The 21,918-nt window shown below is 39.6% G+C and overlaps 1 protein-coding gene across 4 annotated transcripts; it reads right to left on the bottom strand.

The window, feature by feature from the left end:
• Positions 1-1,274: 1,274 nt before the first annotated feature.
• Positions 1,275-21,802, bottom strand: BEND2 (BEN domain containing 2). 4 transcript variants are annotated; one of them, XM_058018590.1, is made up of 12 exons: positions 21,725-21,802; positions 15,494-15,640; positions 13,676-13,836; positions 12,082-12,153; positions 11,801-11,875; positions 11,028-11,132; positions 8,508-9,021; positions 7,350-7,550; positions 6,302-6,420; positions 5,479-5,692; positions 4,155-4,358; positions 1,275-1,534 (listed from the first exon to the last, which is right to left on the bottom strand). In XM_058018590.1, the coding sequence occupies exons 1-12, from the start codon at positions 21,735-21,737 to the stop codon at positions 1,326-1,328; spliced, it is 2,034 nt and encodes a 677-aa protein (XP_057874573.1). In that variant the 5' UTR covers positions 21,738-21,802; the 3' UTR covers positions 1,275-1,325. The 4 variants fall into 4 exon arrangements, with proteins under 4 accessions (XP_057874573.1, XP_057874574.1, XP_057874575.1 ...); XM_058018591.1 differs by having other exon boundaries at positions 5,479-5,689; XM_058018592.1 differs by lacking the exon at positions 21,725-21,802 and adding an exon at positions 21,155-21,389.
• Between the last annotated feature and the right edge of the window lie 116 nt (positions 21,803-21,918).

Raw genomic sequence — 21,918 nt, 5'->3', positions numbered from 1 at the left:
CACACGAGGTTTCAGGGGAAGCCTATGGTGCAAGAAGGACTCCTCTCCTCTTCATGAACTGAAGATTGAGTATTCTAAAGGGTGGTGCCAGACTGAGAGTTGGTGATTTGGGGGAATGTATTGCATTGGGAAATTTGGTGGGTGGGAGGAGGAAAATGCTTTTGTAAGGTTTTCATTTCCTTGTGGTTTTTTTTTCCCTCTTTTCTTGTAGTTTAGTTAATAAAGTTTTCTTTATTTCTAAGTAGGAGCCTGCTTTGCTTGTTCCTGGTCACATCTCACAGCAGACACCAGGGAGAGGGTATCCTCATGGGGGCACTGGCTTTGTGACAGGGTCCAACCATGACAGCTTTCAAAGGATACACCTTGGGCAGTACAAGAGCCTGGCCAAGGCTACACCCAAGATGGACGATGGGTCATGAGTTTTCACACTTTTGTAAGTTTTGGTCAATTTACATACTGGGGTTAATTGTCCAATTACAGCTTCAGGTTATGAACTCCCATCCTCTCAGACTGTTCTCCTCAATTCACTGCTGTTTGTACTTTTTGGGCCTGAAGCTGTGATGGTGTCCTGGGTTCTCAAACTGGAAAAGGATTGTTTTGTCTAACTAAACTGTGAAGAAAACCTGCTAACACTTTATATGAAGTTCAGAGTTATGTACTCATGCAGTATAGAATCTGGAAAATATGAAAGCTAAAATTTAAGGCATCATTCCCCCATACATTACCAGATGTACTTACATTGCTGTTTGCCTCTTACCCTGCAAAAGACACTGATATAGGAGGCAAAAATGTGAGAGAACATACAATCATTAAGGTTGGAAATGAAGATCATCAAGTCCACATACGACAAGTTACCTGAATGCAATTAAAAATATTTTCTCCTTTCTGATATTTTCACTGAAGATATCCAATTGTCAAAGCAAATTTCATTCCTCATACATAATGAGATAATTTAGCTGGCTGTGATTCACCCTCCAAGGAGGACCACTCTTTCCTCTCCTCTTTTCCATCTGCTTCTGCTGAATTGATGCACAGTGCATCTTTTCTAACCAGAATAATCTTTCAGACTCAATGAATCATGAGAAGAAGATGCTTTTAGGAGAGACCACATTGCAAATGCTACAGGGAACACTGAAAATAATTTCTGAGGGGCCCAAACACTACCTATGCAAAGAGTCAGGGCTCCCAAGCCTTCTGCTAATTTTGGTCTCATGAAGTGATGCTCTTTAGTGCTGCTGACAACTCAGTTGAACAGGACAGCTCAATATTACAGAGAATTAACAAACACCTGCAAAATTAAGCTTTGAGGCAGCTGCTGGAGAGCTTCAATCTGAGAGATGCTTTCCGCCGGCTTTGCGGCTGTGGGATCCTCGGGGGGACTCTGCACTCGGGGCTCTGTGGCGTGTTCCAGTCGTGGCCTTTTTGAGCTCGTGTCTGAGGCTGCGGATTGTGCTGTTTATGGCAGCCACACACGCCTTCCAATCAAACCCACTTTCATTGAGATCAAAGGATGGAAAATTCTCTTGAAGGAAGTCTAAAAATAAGCAAGTATGTAATAGTGAGTTATCAATTATTTAGGTAAGCTATATACTCTTTCTGGATGTAATTAAGCTAAAACAAGTGCATGCTACCAAACCAGGACAGCTAGACATATTACAAGCCTCGAAAAGCAAAGCAGGGCAGATATTGCTTTCCCCCTTTCTGTTATATTTGAAAATGAGTAAAAAAAGGTCTAAGCACAAAAACAAAATATGAAAATAAAATGTGACCATGTGTGTGGTTTTGATCCTTTGAAGTGCTGAGTAACTTCAGCTTCTAAAGTGGTCAGCTAGCGAAGACAAATCTTGGGCTCCAATTCACAATGACCTGAATTAGGCAGGACCAAGCTCTCCTTCAGAGGATCTCTGGCAACTATATTCACTAAAATCAGTCACACCAGTTCAGCATAACGCAGATGTACAGGAACAACAGTGACATAAAAATTGTGAGAGTTCATTCCTTACCATACTGCAAGTAAGATCAGTAAACAAACACTTGAGTTTGGTAGCAATGACATAAAAAGGGTGGGACTATAGTACCTTTCTTCCCTTCCATGAGTAAAATGAGTAACTAAAAAACCAAATTTTAAATTGGTTTTTAAACTTATTGAGGAGTGATTTCCTGCTGAGCTGAATTCCATGTTTTCTCTAAGCAACCTGATAAGTCTTAAATAAACACCATAAAGGAATTCTCATCTCTGATTTCAAATCAAAGCAACATTGCTTCTTCTTCTCTGATTAACATCCAGATTTACCTTGATAGTAGAAAGAAAGGTATAGCTAGTAGATATTGTGTCAGCTTTCTCTTACCAGCGAATAAAAATCTAATATAGTACCACTGCTTACAGTTAAAATTTTAACTTGTAGTTACAAATCTGGAAAATCATTTTGCCAGAAAAACTTTGGTCTGAAGGAAGAAAGTAACTGAGATAAAAACTTGCGCTCTTGCAGTTCACTCTGCTCCAGAAGGAGAGGTGAAAGGGAGAGGAAGTGTGCCTTAGGATGCTCCTGTTATTAACTATGCTGACATAGTTATAAACTACAGCTGTTGGCTGAAGAGCAGACAAGCTCTCCTTACTTCCATCCCCAGCAGTAAATTCAAGAATACCTGACCTCAGAGGAACAGCACAGAACTGGAATTCTTCAAGGTCTACAGAGCCTTTGTACACGGTCCACTAAACAGCTTTTAAAGTTATGTCTTTTCTTTGACCAAAACTGACCGATTTTGGGGATTATAGTAAGGCTATGCAGGGCCCCTTCCTGCTCTGCAGGGCAAAATTCAGGGAGCTGGTGCTGCCATCCAGTCAGGCTGTGTTAAAGGAAACAGGGGCAGGGACTGTCCTCTGGCTCCAGAGCCAAGTGACAAGGTCTGGCTGCAACCACAACACACAGGATTTGTCTCTCTTCTGCTCTGTGGCCTACATGGTGTTCTGCAGTCCTAAGACACACTTACTACATCTTTTGAATGCTTCTTAAGCTCAAAATGTCAAGAAATAAAATATGCCTACATGTCTGTATATGTGTATGTGTGTATATATACACACACACACACACACACACACATATATATATATAAAAGTGGAGATGTTCAAGTGGCAGTGTTTCCCAGGTTAGTGCTTGCCATACTGGAAATGGTTTCTGGCATGCTCTGTCTGTTCCTCAAGCTACGCCCAGACATCAGCCCAGAGGGTGTGAGTCACAGCTCCATTTTATTGAGCATGAACCCTGCTCCCTCAGACACAGTCCTCCTTCCCCACTTCTCTCTCTCATCCCAGTGGGTGGGGCAGGGGAACAGGACAGGGAGGAAGAAGGTGAGCAAGCACCTGTGTTTAGCTACCTCATGGGTTACAACACAACAGTTGCTAAATTCCACTTCATAAGCTCTCCTTATTTCTAATCTCTAAATATGGCTTTTTTTCTGCAGGGCTCAGTTATGAATACCCTGCTTAGCCCAACCTGTCTCCCCATAACTCAGCTCTCCTAAGCATCAAGATGGACTTTCATGTGCTTGCAGAAGGCTGTTCTTAAAGATCTGTCAACTTTCTTGAGATTCTGTCCTATTCAGAGCTATCTCTCACAAGCTCCCATCTGTGACTTCCCCAAATGTCAAAGTGTGCTCTCCCAAGCTACAGAGTCTGTACTCAGACCTTTCTTACTCTATTCAGGACCTCAGGGCTCATTTCATAATCTCTACAGGCAATGCCACCACCAATTATCACACAAGAACCCCTTTTGTGAAGGGAGCCATAACCTGCTGTACAGGACATCTCTGTCCTCTGCTTCATCTACACAGTCCCTGTATCAAGGAATTATCTCTGATGTCCTCCAGAATCCTCAGGCACTGCTCCCATCGCCCACTGCATTGCCCTTTCAAGCCAATGTCAAGGCAATTGAGTTTCCCATACAAACCAGGTTCATCATGTGGAGAATTTCTTGAGCTACTAAAATATAACTTTATCTACTTCCTCTCATTTTGTTCCCCTGCTTGCAGAAATACCTGTAAGAATATTTTCACAGACTAATTCTGAAGCTCTATGCTTTGTTCATAGGATACAAAGTTAATACTCTTACCAGTTTCCCCACATTATGATTTAACAGAGTTTTTTTCTTACATACCTCTGAGAGCATTAATTTTATTGGAATCCAGTGGGCTCATGCCACGATCAAGGCTGCCATACACGTTGCTCTTCACCAGCACCTCCTCAGGGAACATGTGACGAATCAGGAAGCGAGCTGACAGCTCCGGCCGCGTCTTCCCCTTGGCGACGTAAATGACCGAGAAAGGCAACTGGACATTGCGCCATGGGCTCCCAAGGGGTTCTGCAGAAGATGTCATGGAGGAAAGAGAGATATTTTACTCATCCAACACTGACCATGCCTCAAAGTGGCTGTATTAAATCAAAACTGGCACAAAAAGCTCACCCAGAAACTTCTCTACTTGCTTGGAAAGACCAAAGCAAAGCCATAACACTACAGCTACTGCTAACATGAAACATGTTGCAGACATGTGGCCAAGCAGCCAGAACACCTGGTTTACAACCACAAACTGTACTTCTGATATGTCTTCAGCAATGCAAGCTGCATTATTAATTACTGCTTTCTAACTTGTTTCATCTCAGGTGAAAAGATGATGCTTTTCTAAGTAAGTAAGTAAGTAAATAAAAGTTCAGCTATTTCAGTGGTGCTCAGATTCTGCAAGCAGAAACAGAGTGAGTATTTTTCAACTGCTTCTACCTCACTTTACTGCAAACATTAATAAGAAAAAATGCAAAATTTTTAGTACATACAGAGGTCTGTGGGATCTGACTAACAAATCTTGGGCACAGGAACAGATCTGAAACAACCCCAAAGTGACCCTAATTGAATAAATTACTTCCCACACCAACTAATCTCAGCCCATTTTCCTTGAGGGTATCTAAGCATCACATGCTGTACACAATTTTTTTCCTCAATGCATATGTGTTTTGAACGCTTACATTAAAAAAGTGATAATATAAAGGCTGCTTTAAGATTTTTATTGTCCTAAAGAGTCAGTTTGGCAGAAAGGTGTGCTTTTTCTTCTGAAATTGCAATATCATTCCAATAGATATTCTGAGCTAGCTTACTTTTTAAAGGCAGAATATCTACCAAATAAAAGAAAAAAGCCAGGACACTGAACAGAGTAACTGAAGTTGAACTTCCCAATGTCACAGCAGATATGCATTATGGGATTCTGGTAGATGCAAACATATATTCTGTTAGCTAGATATAATGCCCTTGCTCTTTCCCAAAAAGACTTACTATGTGTACACCAAATGACTGCCTTAAGAGAAAAAGAAGACTCATATAGCTCAGAAAATCCCTTTACTATGCAATTATACCTACAGACCCATTGTTTGCCTCTCATTGACTATTTAAAATGTAACAAGCAATGTCAGAACACAAAAATTTCTTTGTTTACCCATAGGTTCCAAAGACTGTTGTTTTCTGACCAAAGATGTCTGAAAAGCTTCTGGAAACTTATCCAATTCTGAATTCTGCAACATGTCAATTGCGGAGCCAGTCATTTTCTGAGAATTTTGCGAATTGTCTCCACTATCTTCATTATAATTTAAATCTACACAATGAGATGTATCAGGAGCATCAGACACTTCTTCTTTCCCCTCAGTTTTCTGCTGAAATATTTAATAAGGTTAGTACACACATTGAGACAAGCCTACCAGTTTTCTAATTGGTGTTCCAGTTAACTTCACATTTAGTATAAATTAGATTTCAGATCTTTGCAATATAGTTACTCCTGAGTTTCTATCATGAAAACTACCAGTAAAACAGTTAATAATTATACAAAGATGCGCACAGAGCATTTTAGAAGTAAATGTAGTTGGAGGTGTTTTGGGAGTAATGTTTCAGTCAATATAAAACTGAAATGCATAGCTGAATATATCTGAAAAAAAGCCTGCAAAAACAAGTGCTAAGAGCTATCTGTTTAAACTCTCAATCAAATTTGACACTACTTCTGGGCAACATTTGCAGTGCTTTCCTTATAGTATCCTATGTATCCACACTTCTTAACTGAACTCTGGTCACAGAAGCAAGAAGAGGCAAAGCAGAAAGCAGCATATTCCAGTGTTCCCCACACGGAACCAGCGCTGCAGTCAGCATGCCTGCGCTGAGCCACACAGAGACAGAACCCAAGGAACTTCCAATACTGCACTTGTACCATGAGCAGGTCAAATAACGAATCTGACAAAAAAGTGCAAGCTTAGTACTTAATAACTCATCACCTTTGCTTTGGCTTCGGAGCGTAAGGAGCGGATCATAGAATTGACATTTGTGATACAGGTTTTCCAGTCTTTTCCACGCTCACTCAAATCATAGGTTGGAAAGTTAGTTGCAAGAAATTCTGCATATAAAATACAGAAAATGTTTGAAGCATCATTACAAAGCCCAGTAGCTAGAAGTATCCTAATTTACAAAGAGAGAGAAAGTTAACTAATGTTTCATATGTTTACTGTTCTCCATTTACAAGCTTCAGACTTCCATCGATAAATAAAGATAATAAACTTATGTTTTGAAAATAACCAGCATTATGAATTCAAGATGTTCTGTGATACATTTTGAGATGTTGTGAATAATGCTTCTATTATATTTAATATTTCCTGGTAGAATTAGGGGGAATATGTGATTTATCATACTAACTATTAAAAAACCCCCAAAACCACCACCACCATCCACCCCAAAAGAACAGACACATGGTAAAGTTGTTGCTACAACTATTTCACATGGCTTATATAATCTTACACTCAATTTTGACCCTTTAACATATACATGCCATGGGATCTGTGTAAATGACTTGACATTTATTAAAACCCCACCCCCCCCCCCCCCATCTTCACCACTTCTCACTCAACATAAAGAGTGTTTCAAAACCACCAGTTAATGTTTGTCCCAAGTATACCATGGCCATAAACCAACCCAAATCAACCAAACAAAAAACCACTGACAAAATCCATGGGACACACAAACACAAAATGAACTGCAATTAAAAATCTAGACAGAGCAAGCATGACTGATGAACACAATGTACATAAAACAAGAAGAAATTTGAATGGTTTCATTCAAATTGAGGAAAAACGAACATTGAGAATTACAAAGCAGGACATTCAAAACAAACAGATACTGCAGAGTGGAGCACATCCACTGCAGCATTTATCTGCTCACCAGCTGCCAGACAGCAATTAGCCAGAAACATACAGAAAAGGACTCCTTTTAAGTTCAAAACTTTGTTAAGCATGAAAGAAGTAAATCTGTGTATTTTGAAAGGTACCAAACCTCGTATTGCAGCAACTTTGTTTGGATCCAGTGTCCTGCGTCCCCGCGCACTCGCTCCCATAACGCTGCACAGTAGAGTCTTCTTGGGGAACAAGACGCGCACCAAGTGCCGCGCTGCGTACTTGGGTTTGGTCTTTTGCCGAGCCTTCACCAAATGGTTTCCAGGAACTTTCACATTTCTTGCTGGGTCACCAACAAACTCTTTTGTAAAACAAAAACATACAGCAAAAAAAAAATTAAAATCCCAAACGAGTTGTTAAAAACAGAACATTTTTTCAAACTCTTTCTCTTGACTCTCAGCATGTTCTCTACTACAGTTAATTTTACTATGTATTATTACTTATCCTTGCTCTTACAAAAGCAGCTTTAAATTGGAATGATAACAGAAGTAACTTTTTGATTCACATTAACCACCAGCCTAACTGAAATCAAAACACCCAAGAAAATACATCAGACACCCAACAGTCCACAATGTTCACAGTGTCCTATTTTACATTTGTGCAGATACAGGTACGGTTTCAAGACACTGACTTATAAAGAGTGGCACATGCATACACAGAACTGCTAAAACATTAACTGTTTACAAATTTTTAGATATATATCTGAATATTTCACCTAATATTCACACAGCTCTTCAGCTGTACAAATGTATTTTTTAGACCAAAAGCAGAGAAATCATAACTCAGCCTTGCATATAAATCAGGGCATTTACCCTTTAGAAAGGCATCAGTTTTTAATACATGGTGCTATTTGATATGTGTATTATAATGCAATGATCTATAGAATTCTTGTTTTTCTTTGGAATCAAGTATTTTGGAAGAAACCAAACACTGGAGGATTTGAGTCCAGAAGAGATGTACAGAAAGAATAAAATCCCACATGAGAAGAAAACAGACATTTCCTTCACACAGATCAGGCAAGCTGCTTTCTTCCAACATGCATACAGGCATATGCCTCACTCAGCTTTAATGGCAATCTATTTGCCTCCTCCAACACATGGGTAGCATGCACATATTACTTGTGAGTTATACACAGAATAAAAAAGGGTTACATTAAGAGAGAAAAAGAGAGCCTAGAGTTAAAAGAACCCAAAGCACCTACTGTAAACCAGACATTTTCTTAGCCTTTGTTTCTCATATTTATCACAAAGGCTCTCACCAAAGCTAGGATTGATGAAGACTGAAGAAGATGGTAATTCTTCACTAATATTCACATCCTCAGATGCATTTTTGCAGTTCAACTCCACAGCATTATTCTCCTGACTGGGCTCAGATGGTGCTGGCATCGATGGTGATGCCACGGGTGAAGATGCAATGTTGACAGTACTTTCCACAATACTGGGAGCAAGATTTGATTGTGGTGAAAGGTCAGGCATCCCATTAGTTGCTGTGTATGATGAATGTAATGAATGTGTAGAAACTATAGTGGGGAGTGGTGGGCTCTGCCTTCCAACAGGCTGCTGAGATTCCAGCTGAAAACTCTGTGGGGCATGTTTTACTTTGGAATTGACTTGAACGTGGCCATTTGGTAAAGCAACCCTTACAGCTGGGCTATGTCTTCCCTGGCCTGATGAAGAACGATGAAGACTTAAATCTCTTTCCATGTGCTTTGGTACTCTTATGTTTCCTGAAGGCAAATGACTGGAACTTCTGTATGTAAATCCAACTGGTTTCTGCAAACGTGATTCAGAAAACAATTAAAAGGTTAAATTAGATGTAGCTGATAATTTTGGGTTTTTTTTAGCAAACCAGGAAAACTAGATTACTAGAATAGTAATGATGCTATGAGCAGCATATTCTTCCTTGAAGTAGTCTCTGTCATCAACTCAGAGCTTTAGCCTTCCCTCTACTAAAACGTGGCTAAACCACGTTTTAGCCTTCCCTCTACTATCTTCTATTCTCATTTGTATCTGCAACACTAAGAGTTTATCTGGTCAGCTTTAATGTTTCTCAGATTTTTTTTCACCTGGGGGGGAAAAACAACTTTCTAGACCTCTAGTAAAAAGTAAATAGGCAAAATAAAATTTAAAATTTTTCAGTCATTGACCCAGTCATTGACTTACGAATTTTCAAGGAATGGGTCCACTGCCCTTGTAGCTCCTTTCAAACAAGAAAAAACCCAAACACTTTCTCTTCTTTCTTTACTTGTTAGCTGAAAACATTAAATATTCAGATCTCATCTACAATGAAGATTCCAAAGTGATTGAGATGGACAAACTGAGAGATAGGCTATATTTCCATCACTTCAAGTACTTTTATTAAAAATCATACAGCATGCATTCTAGTTCAAAACACAAGTCACTGAGCAGGAGCCACCAAATGAAGATGACACATGGGGATTTGTTTTTCTTATTTTGTTTAAATTTGGTGGTTTTGTGTGTTTGTTTAGAGAATCTCATTATTATTTCATCATTGTAACCTTAAAAAAAAATCTGTGACCTTAAGGAAATCTTATGTATCTGAAAGTTTGTCAGTTTCTCCAGCTTTTGGAATTCATGCAATTAAAAAAAATACCTTTACCCCAAACCATTCCATTAGCCCTTCACAAGTACAGCAATGGTACAGCTATAAAAAAATCCAACAGCACTCCTGATAGTTTTAGATGGCAGAACCTAAGAAAACAGCTGGCAGATAAAAGCCTTCAGGAAAAAAAAAAAAAAAAAAGAAAAAAAAAGCAATGCAGGTCACTTTTAACCCAAAAATCCAAACATTAAAGCAGCTGCCATCCCACATATCAGAGGGGAGGGTAAGAGCACAGAGGTCCTACAGGGTTCATTTGCATTTGACAAGATCAGTTTATTCCCTGAACCTCATGGTTTTGGATGAGTAGCCAGCACAAGCTTGGAGTTGACAATAAAAATACAAACTAAATAAAACTTAGTTTCCTACTGATAGCTGACAGGTGTGAGAAATTCAGCTCCACCCACCCTTAAAGTAAATGGCCTTACTGCTGTCTTGACATCTCCTGACAGCAGAATCATCTCTGCCACATTAAAAGCTTTGTAGTGTTGATGACAAAAGAAGTCATTATGGATTTTATAACCTTTTTTCAAAAACCATCTGATATGTTTCCCTTTTAAAGATCATTGTTAGAATACTTAAATTGTGTCTCCTTACTTAACAATAGATCAACCATTTAGGAACAAAATGAATACGGTGTACTCAATATCAAACAATATTAAAAATGTTTAAAAAGGAGCTTCCATTAAAAAAATAAATTATATACTGTAATGGATATGACAACATACTGCTCACATCTAAAGTTCAGTAAACCAATAGAACCAACCTGACTGATGCTTAAACTCTCTTCTAACTGCAGAAACCAATGAGACAGCACACCACATGTTGCAAAGGTACAACAGCAATATACTGAAGTTTAAGATGCACCTACACAATTCACTTCTGTTCATGCCAATACAAATAGAATTTTACACCATCTATCACAGCATCCTGAATTTGATGGCAGTCACTGCCAATCTGTGGCCACTAGTCAATAACACAGGAAACTGAAGGTGGCACATCATCAGAAATCTCAAGTAATTGAATTGAAATAGATTCCAAGTCTACGATTTTGCTCCTTATTTCAATCTTAGTGAAAGGATTGGGATTTTTAAAATAAGCATCAGAGGAAATGAGAGAATTAAAGTAAAAATGAGCATCTTAGGTCTTTAATACTCACAGGTTTGAGCAAGAATGGCTTTATACGAGTATGCTGCATTTCCGAGACCTTACGATGAAGCAGGTCAAATTTTTTATCCAGCTTCTGAATGGCATCATACATGGCCTGTCAACAAATATAAAACTGAAAATAGCACTGCTTCACAAGAACCCACCTAAATCTGAAGAAACCAAGAAAGTTCAATTAAAAGCTGAACTCTCTCCTTAAAACTTAGCCAACTTCCTTCCACAGCACTGCTGAATGCTTAAGGAGACTTACAAGACATTAACACTTGGCTACAAATCACTTACAAATTGACTTCCATTAAGCATGGCCTGAATGACTCCAATCACACAAGTGCTCACCTGAATAAATATGGGATGCTTAATTTTTAGTGCAGTTATTTTCAATTTTGCCAGTTACTGCTTCAGAAATCAAAAAGGAAAGAACTTAGAAAACCAACACTAGCAGGATTTTTGGCAAGCAACATGTACTTTCAATAGCTGGGTGTGTACCACTGCCATATCTTTCCCATTACTGTGAAACTCCTCCCAATAACTAAACTTTACATTTTGTATTAAAGCTCAATTTTTGAAAATTATTCTTATGAAAAGTTCAGAGAATATGAAAGAGATTAGTTTTACTTTGAAAATATTTTAGTTATGTGGGCAATTAAGAAGCAAATAACTGGAAAGGATCACATCACTGGTTGTCAAGTTTATAATACAACACTTCCTGAAGTATAACTAAAATTGTTTAAACATCATTTCAGATAGAAAGGAAAAAAACCATACCTGGCAATAACTGAGGACCTCCATAAGAGGATTCTGTTGATATCCAGTATAAGAAGCTTCAGATAAAATGCTTTCCTTTTTCATTAAAATAATAATTAAATATAAAAAAGAAATAAAGAGAAAAAAGGAGTGTAAGGTACTGATATATACACGGATTTAGGATATCACATTAAGTAAGTAAATACCAACTTCAAATCTTTCATGTTACTTCAGCCTACCCCAAAACATGCATCCCCAAAGCAGCTTTTCAAAGGCAGTCAAACAAAAGAAAATTCACTTACACATTCATAGTCTGGTTCATACTCATAAATGACACTGTCACTATCTTCATATTCTTCTTCCCTGGTACTCATCTGGGAAATAACATAATTAACATTTAATATTTTGAAAAGTTAAAGAATTCTCTGAGGAATCCAACTTGGACACTTTTGGTTGTAGCTATAATTCCCTCCCTTGGCTATAGAAGGGCCCAAGAAAACAAGACCTACCAGAGTCATCAAGGTTTCCTTACCAGCTTGACCCTGGATTTGCTATAGCACACTCTCAGACCTCTGGTTTCTTCAAGTGATTTTACCATGGTACAGGAAGAGGACATATATGTGTGTACATATGTGTATGTATATATATATATAAAATTAACAGCAACATGCACTTTTATTTGTTTATTCTAAGGCAGAACTTTCTCATCTAACTAAATGTACTATACAGCCGAGGTTATGCAATCACAGAATCATGGAATCACTTAGATTGAAAAAGACCTCTGAGTCCAAATTATGAGACTTCAGTGGGTGTAACTGAAAGCAGAAGCTGTAGAAAATTTCTACAAGAGGCAATTTCCTCATGGCTTGCACATTGCTTTTAAGCAGGAAGGACGGTGCCACCACCTGGACAATCCTGGCATTTTCCTTTTACTGGATGCATGCCGATCCCATCCATCACTCACCATAGATTTACAGCGTCTGCTGGTGATACTTTTTTTTTTTTTAACTGATCAGGTTTTATTTTAGAAAAGGAAAGCTGGGAGGAGGGTAGATAACACTTCTGTTTTGTTTCCAACAGGCAGAATTCAGTGACTGGCAAAATTGTGGAGATTATTCTGTGAGTTACTGAAAAACACTTAAAGGACAACCGAGTCATCAGTCACAGCCAGCATGGCTTCAGAAGGGTGAGGACCTCCTTGTCAAAGTTAAATTCCTTTTATGACAAGATGACCCACCTAGCTGATCAAGGGAAGTCAGTTGATGCAATGTTTGAGTTTCAGTAAAGCTTTTGATACTGCCTCTCACAGGATCCTCTGGACAAAATGTCCAGCACACAGCTGGATAAACACATCACAGCATGAGTGAGGAACTGGCTCAGGAGCCAGGCACAAAGGGTTACAGGGAATGGAGTGACTTCAGACTGGGCACCTGTCACTAGTGGGGTTCTGCAGGGCTTCATCCTGGGCCCTGTGCTCCTCAACATCTTCATAAATGACGTGGACAAAGGACACAAGAGTGTGGATACACTCATAAATTATGTGGACATAAATGATGTGGACACAGAATTTTCTGATGACACTAAGTTGGGAGGAGCCATTGACTCCCTTGAAGGCAGAGAGGCCCCACAGAGAGATCTGAACAAATCAGAGGCTGGGCAACCACCAGCTGTATGAATAACAAGGACAGTGCTGGATTCTGCACCTGGGATGGGGCAATTCTGGATGTATGGACAGACTGCAGAGTAGGAGGCTGAAGACTTGCTAGAAGCATCCATGCATAGATATCCTACCCATCTTCAGTGAATGTGATCAATCACCACACAGCAGTGAAAGAAAATTTATGTTCCAACTGAAACTGGTCTCAAAAGGAAGGGCTATTGTTTGGTGAAACATACCACATTGTGCTCCACTACAGCAGGAGAAAGTCGCTTTCTTTTATTACGCAAAAACACAAAATCCATTTTCTCGGGGCTGTGACCATTTCCTCTCTGCATCATTGCAGAGTGGCCCATTTGTGAAGCTGTCTGATCAGCAAGCACTGGCAAGCCTTCACTTCCTGTTAAAGAGAAAGCAAAGCTCATCAGAAAGTTTCCCACTGCATTAAACATTTCACTATAGTAAAAATAGGTACAGTCACCCTTCTTTTTAAACTCTCAGACTGCTTGATTATTTGAAATTTGTTTACCAGCATAATGCCAAACAGTTACTTATGGAATTAATTTAGATCAGAAATTATAAATTCAATTTAGTATTTTTTTTTCAAATATAATGATATTTTTAAAAGAGACAGTAAAAGTAATACTGACTTTGTGAGCATAAATGGCTAAGAAAAAATTTTAAAAAATGGTGCTCTGCAGCAGGCAGGGAGAAGTGAAGACCTAGATCTCTCTCTGCACGATGTTGAGCTTCCTCTGACAGCTTCTTATTGTAAGCAAGAAGATACAAGACAAAAGTAGAAGAAACTCATTTGGACAGACAGAATGAGATGTGAAGGAAAGGCACTGCTCTACAAGAGACTGGTCTAAGACAGTGGTTGAATAAAACCAATCAGACAGAATTTCAGTTTAAAGTTCGATACTCCCATTTGAGATAAACCTGTGGTGTGTTTCACTCATATATCTCACCATACTTGATTTTAACTAGACAATATCTAATGCTAATACACCCAAAGATAACAAAACCATATTTTACCTTTAAAGAAACAACTGCTCTCATCATGATCAATTTATTAATAATAAAATAATTACTCATGTCCTAAAACCAAGGTTAGCAACTGTCTGTGACAGCTTCTTGGGCAGAAGTTTTTAATTTTGGTGGGGTTGTTTGTTTCTTTTCAATAACAGAGACAAAACCCCAAGTAAACCATGCAAACTGTCCTCCACTCCCAAATTTGTTTTTAGATGTAAACATACAAGTACACAATACTCTACTGTCAATTAGAAGCTCATAAAGTCTAAAGGTTCTCAGAAGCACCCAACAACACTAGGAAACACATGTAAATTGTGTCTGTGAAGAGAAATACTGATGATGGGATTCTCTATAGAGTTAACTGGCTGAATTAAAAAAAGAAATCCCCCAAAGTAGGAAGCGCTTTCACTTAGTTACAATAATTTTCCTCATTGACTTGGTAATATTGCTACAGAACTCAATAAATGCTCATAACAGCTGTAAAGAATTTTTGTCTGGGCCAATGAAGCATTGGGTAAGATTTCTTGAGATACTCTGATCTTGCATGTTGAAATAAATACAGTGAATTAAAGACAATCACAATGGCTACTTACTGCTGATAATTTATCATCTTAAACACCCATCTTCTATCATTTCATTACACATCAGCATCTCCATGACTAAGTTACTCTGGATAGATTATCTCAAAACCTAATTTTTTAAGCTAGGTTATTTCATGACATTTATTTTCCAAATTGCTTCCTAATTTATTCCTAGGTATACTTACCCTTACAAGTAAGTAAAAAGTTGTCTTTTTAAAATGTAATATTTTAGCAGGCTCACCATTTATAAGGACCTTGAAAGTAATAAGTAAAAGGCACTTCTCATTAAAGGCACTGCCAAGCAATTTCTATAAAGCAGCTTTCTAATAAAACGTGTTTTAAAGACGGGGTAATATAGAAAGCACTGAATCCAAAAGCACAGAACATATGGCATTAAAACTAGCCATTACCTATCAGATCACAATAAAAATGAACAGTAATTACCATAGGCAAGTTGACTCATGTGGTGAACAGCACTGTTTGCTTCAGAGTTCTGCTGCACTGGCACGCAGCTTTGTGCGGACAGCCCGCTGTCTCCAGGGTCCACAATCAGAGCTTCATCCTCCTCCTCAGTCTTCACACACAAATAATCTAACAGCAGAAAGAGAAACAGGTAGGACTGCAGGCCATTCTGCATACCGGGTTGCCAACTGTAGTGCCTGTATCACACCCAGCATTATCTCAATTGTACCACAGGCTATTATAAATCCGGCTTCACTTCAGCATCTAAATGCAAAGTCCCTTTTAAACATAGACACTGAGGTTTTAACACACTAGAATGGAAGCAGCTTACTATTGCTTAGTTGGTGGAATTGCTGAGACTGTTCAGTACCTAGCTCTCCCTCAAGTGTCCAGCTTCAACAGGAACAGTTATAAGCCAGTAACAAGCACTTCTACAAACTCCACGGTTTACATATTCAAGCATATGAAAAAAAATGTATCAATCTGGCCTTGAAATTTTACCGTCATAATTAAGACTTGCTTAATACAGTTGAACAAATCAGTCTACAAATTCTAACTGTATACTTGATATTCAGATCCATCCAAACATTGGCTCTCAATGCAATACTGTATAGAAACACTGAATGGCAAATCTCCAGTAGTAGATTTTTTCCAATTAAACACCCTACCTCAGAGAAAAATGGTTTCAGAATAACTGTATTATAGTTTGTATTTTAGATCCAGTGTTTTTGACAGGGTCAGGGAGGGAGTAGAATTTATTTTTGCTGAAACAAATTAATGGAAGGAACCTTTTCAAGTTAGGAAATAAAACTGAAATTCAGCCAGCACACATACATGACACTCTATGTGTGACACAGGCTGTATTTTCCACATTGTCTCTGCCCTGTTCAGTGCACAGGATGGACTGAGCTCCAGGAATGAATCAGAACTGTATCAGTGGAACAGCAATTTGGGTTTCTACACTTGCATAATCAATTCATTCAAATCCTGTTCTCTCCCAATTTCTTAAAGAGACCAAAAGGTAAGAACAGAGGTGAATTCCACAGGTCATTCAGTTTCCCCTCTGGCCAACAGTCACATCTAATTCAAAAGACATAAACAGCAGGGTTTGGATTTGTCTGCCAATCAGATTAAGAAACTGATAGTCTGTTCAGGAACACCCATCAACTGCTCCACAGTCAAGAGCTTGGTTTACAGGTGTAAACAAAGCCAGAAATCTACCTGGGGCAGAGCTGACTGTACAGAGGAGTTTAGCTGAGGACACACTCAGGATATGCTGCTTAGGCTGCCAGTGGGAGAACAGTTCTTGGCCAGTTTTCATCAGCTGCATGGAAGTAAACAACAGGCTTACTCATGAACTTAATTTAGGTGCTGCTTTTAGCAAAACACTTCAGTGATATTCACTGACTGAAGTTCATTGCAGGCTAAGGGGAGTTATTAGCATGTGCTGAATTATTTAACTGCCTCACAGGCACAAATTTTTTTGTTGACAATCATTTAGTATCCTACCTACTTTGGGAAAGAATTAACAAAGAGTCAGTAAAAGTGCATCTGCATCGAAGCAGGAGGGATGACAATCCTCTCTGCCAATTTCCCCAGCCAGGATGCCAGATTAGTGCATGGTCTGACAAATGCCCTACTTACAGCTGAGTCTCTGCTGTCCTGCAATCCTCTTTCTATCCCTAACTAGACAAAGCAATGCAAACTGTATATTATTTATGCAACCATAAAAAGCCCAGAATTTACCTGTATATTCATAATCTTTGCCACAGATCTCATGCCTCACTCAAATAACATTAGCAAAACAACCGTACCTGATCAGCAACTACATCACTCAAATCTACACTGAGAGAGTGATGAGTCTAGAAGAGGGAAAATTCTGTGCAACCAGCAAAGACATGGCAAGGTCAGAGCAGCTCCATCTGTACTAGAGGAAGGCCGGTATGATCAGAAGTTAGGAGAGTTTCTAAAAGTGGTTGATACTGAAAGCAAGGCTTAGTCTTCCAAACCCTCTACCACTCTCCCTTAAATAAGTTTCAAAATCAGAATTTCAACAGTGCAGCGGATTCTGTGCAGAAAGTGTTTCCAAAGCCTGCAGCTACACCAACTCACAGCTGGAGAGCAAACATAAGCCAAACAGAAAACTACAGAAAGCAAAACCATCTCAATAAAAAAGATAAACAAAACCAAAACTACAACAGATTTCTACAATGACATGGAAGCAATGCAGCAACAAGCAGTAATCTCTCATTTTAACCTTTCAGGTGGATGGCCAGGATCCTCCTCATCCCCTGGCCTTTTAATTTCCATCACCCATTGCTGAATGTGGTGGCTTTCACACATGGAAAGGGAATTCAGAACAGCATTTTTACATGAACAGTCAAGAAACTTGAAGACGAGAGTACACCACCCATTTCCAGGAAGGCTTATTAGTGTGACTGGTCACACTGCAACTATAAGAAAAGCAGCCCCAAGAATGCAGACTCACCTGTTTTATACCAACCATTTCCTCCTTTCCCTAATGCATTCTAGTTGCCTGGCCTCTAAAGTCAGTGGAGAAACTTAAATGTCTCTGCTATAGGTTTGACTACATTCATCAACAAGAGGAATAAATATGTGATAAAAATATTTTGTTTATAAGACTGTTGGGAATTAAACGAAATTTACTCATAGAATATTAGAGTACAGAATATTATTCATACCTTCAAAAATTTGTGACAGGAAAAAGATCCAGCTATTTAGCCATAATCTGAAAGACACTGCAACTTAGTCCTCTAAGCAATTCTAAGTATTTCTGATGCTTTCTTAAGGTGCCCAGGAATAGAGAATATTACCATACATATATAGCACCAAACAGAAATACAACTCTGACTCTCAGGGAGAAACCACAGACTGCCAAATTCTATGGATTAATTTGTGCTCCCAGGGAAAAGAAACAACAAACAACCAGCCATCAAGTGTTTTTTACTTCTGACTTGGATGAAGATGCAACTGCAGTTCTTGTGCCAAGTTAGTAATACATATACATTAACTCACTCCACTGACAGAAAATTTCATGACATAGATATTTAAATGTTTCCAGTATGTCATGAAAGGAAATTATAAATTTTAAAAGTGTGACTAAGGAAATATGTCAAGTTTATGCATATTTCAAACATGGCTTTTACTGTGAAGTGGACTGCACATTAGTAAGGCTTACTAAACTGGCTGACTTATCTAATCATTGGATCAAGTTATCAGTTTAGGAAAACTCTAAATTTCTGTTTGAAATCTGAAGTAAGAGTCATCTAAAATTAGAAAACATAACCAAACAAATTTCTTTTCAGACTCAATGCATACTCTGAGTTATGATATAGGCTATGACTTAGAACTTTCAGTAGAGCTGTAGGATATGCTGAAAGATCGAAGTTCATAAAAAATGTGTATTGTACAAAATAATGTTTATAGATAGAGCAGTCCAGTGAAATGGCCAAATTAAAAACCAAGTTTGGAGATGATCTTTTTAACTTCTAAGATGTTTAAGCTTATCATTTAGTATTCTTTCATCAGGAGATCATCTTCCCTTCTACACAAAATCATCAAGTTGAAGCATGTCAAAGGCACTTACACTTGAATTATTTGCACTCAAAAATGTTCAACTCTGGGCCTAACCCTATACTACATTAAATTACAGCTTTTTATGCATCATTGTGAAGCCAAGCATCACAATGAATTTAGTTCCAGTAACCAACACAAAGACATACTTTAAATTATTTGAGACTTGAAAATGTGTTGTATTCAACGTCAAGAAACACTAAAACCAACCAACCAAACAATAAACTCGAACTCTTTCAAAGGCAGAATCAAAAGGAAAACCAATAAAGCTCAAAAAGCCTCTCCAGCAACTATGAACTGCAGAGCAAAACAAATCAAGCAAAGCAACCCTACCCAAATAAATAAAGAACTTACCTGGGTTGTTCAAACCACAAAAGGAGATAGCCAGACTTGACTTGGACCATAATTAGATCCTGTGCTATTTATGACACGACACTTGTGCTAACACACACAAAAAAGTGAACATACACAGGGGAGAGCCCAGGGACACCAGTGCCTTTCAGGGTTAGTATCATCCCATCACAGCTCTCAGTAATCATCTGCCCATAAACTCAATTTCACTGCAGACATAACTGAGAGCTTTAAGCAGATTTATGATATTGAGAGCTAGAAGCACAGAAATAGAACTGATGCATCAGCTGAAGTCTGAAGACAAGATGACAGACTATTTTTTCTTTTTCCAAGTATGTTACTAACAAAATACATAACATAAACCAGTGGAATAAGGAAGAACTTTACCTGAGGAATGCTCTCACTAGTTCCAGAAACACAAATGTAAGTGATCATCAAGCACTGAATGGTAAAGGGAGGTTGATGAAAGAGATGGCTGAAAGCACCAAGTAGTACTAAATCCTATCTCAACCTCTAATACAGAGTTCCAGGAGAGCTTGCAAAATCACTAAAAACTATTCATAGAAATCTGGTGGGTTTTCTTAATTTTCTAAAAGTTCAGTTATACACACCTCTGTATTTCTGCAAACATTATCTCACCACACCCAGGTGAAACAGCCAGCCATGGAAGCTCTGTGTAAGTCAAACCAGATTTTACAAAGATTTTTAAATACTACACTCAGAAAAAATGGTAGCACTCATCTTGAATCATATCTGAATTTAGCATAATTCTGATTATTTTGTCCTTCCTCTAGATATGTTGTCAGGGATCAGAGACACCTGAATACTCTACCAGAGATAAAATGCTTAACAACAGCCTCTGAACACTGAAACAATTAGAGTGCTGCTGTCAGAATTTGCAACAAACTAAGAAGACAGCAGCAACTAATATTCAGCTCATACAAACCAATTACTATGGAGAGAAGCAAAATAATAAAGCCAGATTTCCTGTAACTTTGCCTGTCATATTTAGATCACTGAGATGATAAAGCCACTGAAAGTCAAGGTAAAAACACTCACATAAAAATCTTCAGTGTTTATTAAGATTGGAGCTCATACCGCACCTTTTGATTGAACAATATTATTAATGTCATATCTTTTCTATGGCCAGGGACTAGCATAGGCATAGTATTTGCTAGGATTACTGAGTTACAAAGCCAATCAGGAAACTGAAGAATTGAGGACAAAGGAGAAGCACCAACAAACACATCACTGTGCACGTCTACTTAATAAAGATTACATCACAATAATCACAATTGCTCTGCTCCCACCCTCTTGCCATCTCAGTCCTACTCCTTTCGCTCGTGTTGACACTTGCAGAACTGCACAGCCAACTGGCTATTTCCTAATCAGAAAAGCTCCTTGAACAATGAAATCATAAAAGAAAATTTGGCATCTGAGCAAGACACAACTAGAACTTCTTTAGAGAATAAATCTGTGACAGCAACAACCTATATGGGCATAAACTGAGTCTATATAAGCATCACTTCTCTGAAAGGCAAGGTGAAGCACGTAACTGGTGGAAATAGACCTGTTTGGCTCAAAGCTCAAGGTGTCTGAAGTCTAAACCCGTAAGGTGCACTACACATTGTGCCTTCTCATAGTCAACTCATGAGGTCAGGCCTCTCCCTTTAGGAGCAGCATTCAACTCTCCCTTACTCAGGTTTCTTATCCAGTAACTACAGCGCTGGGGGGATCTGTCAAAGCCGAGACCTCGCTGTTCCACGGAAAAATCTCCACAAGATTTTGGCACTATGCTCAGCTGCCATTTGAGGACTATGGACAACAAAAGCTTCCCCCGCCATCAACACTGCAACTAAGGCAACCTGGCTGTGGCTGTGCCACACTATTGCTGAGCAGCACTTCCCGGCGAGTCCTGTCCCTGGAGCACGCATTCCCGGGGACAACCCAGGGGAGAACCCCGGGCCGCGCCGGCCCGCACGCCCTGATCCCGAACAGCCGCAGCCGCGCCCGCCATGAGCCGCGCCCCCGCGCCGCGAGCCCCCGCCGGCGCTGACGCGGCGGCGACGGGCAGGAGCGCCAGCCAATGGCAGCGCCGGCCGCGCGGGAACGGGCGAATAGCGACGGGCGCGGTGGGCGTGGCGCGGCCGGCTCGGCAGCGGGCGTTGGGGCTGTTGCGAACGATGAGGGAGCGTTCCCCGCGCCGCGGCGGCGCCGCGTCCTTCCCAACCCCCTCGGCGGGGCGAGCCGCCCGGCCGGGAGCCTTACCCTCCTCAGACATGGCTTGCTGGGGCGGCTGAGCGCGGCGTCCTCCTCGGGCGGGCCGGGCGGGCGGCGGAGCGAGCGGGGCTCGGGTACCGGCAGGTGTGGCCGGAATGCGGCGTTGGAAACGGAAGCGGCTTCTCCGACGTGAACAAGAAACTGTTTTGGAGCAGTGCGGCTGCGCACTGGGCGCGGGGGCG

The sequence above is a fragment of the Melospiza georgiana genome, chromosome 2, assembly GCF_028018845.1.
Source record: "Melospiza georgiana isolate bMelGeo1 chromosome 2, bMelGeo1.pri, whole genome shotgun sequence".
NCBI lineage: Eukaryota > Metazoa > Chordata > Aves > Passeriformes > Passerellidae > Melospiza > Melospiza georgiana.
This window is presented reverse-complemented; position numbering and strand designations above follow the sequence as displayed.

What these genes read in the sequence shown, in the direction of transcription:
- BEND2 (XM_058018590.1), bottom strand. An exon ending in CTGTAGTGGAGCACAATGTG is followed by an intron (nt 12,154 to 13,675) that starts GTATGTTTCACC and finishes GTTATTTCCCAG; the next exon opens with ATGAGTACCAGGGAAGAAGA. An exon ending in CAAAGTTGCTGCAATACGAG is followed by an intron (nt 6,421 to 7,349) that starts GTTTGGTACCTT and finishes TTTTATATGCAG; the next exon opens with AATTTCTTGCAACTAACTTT.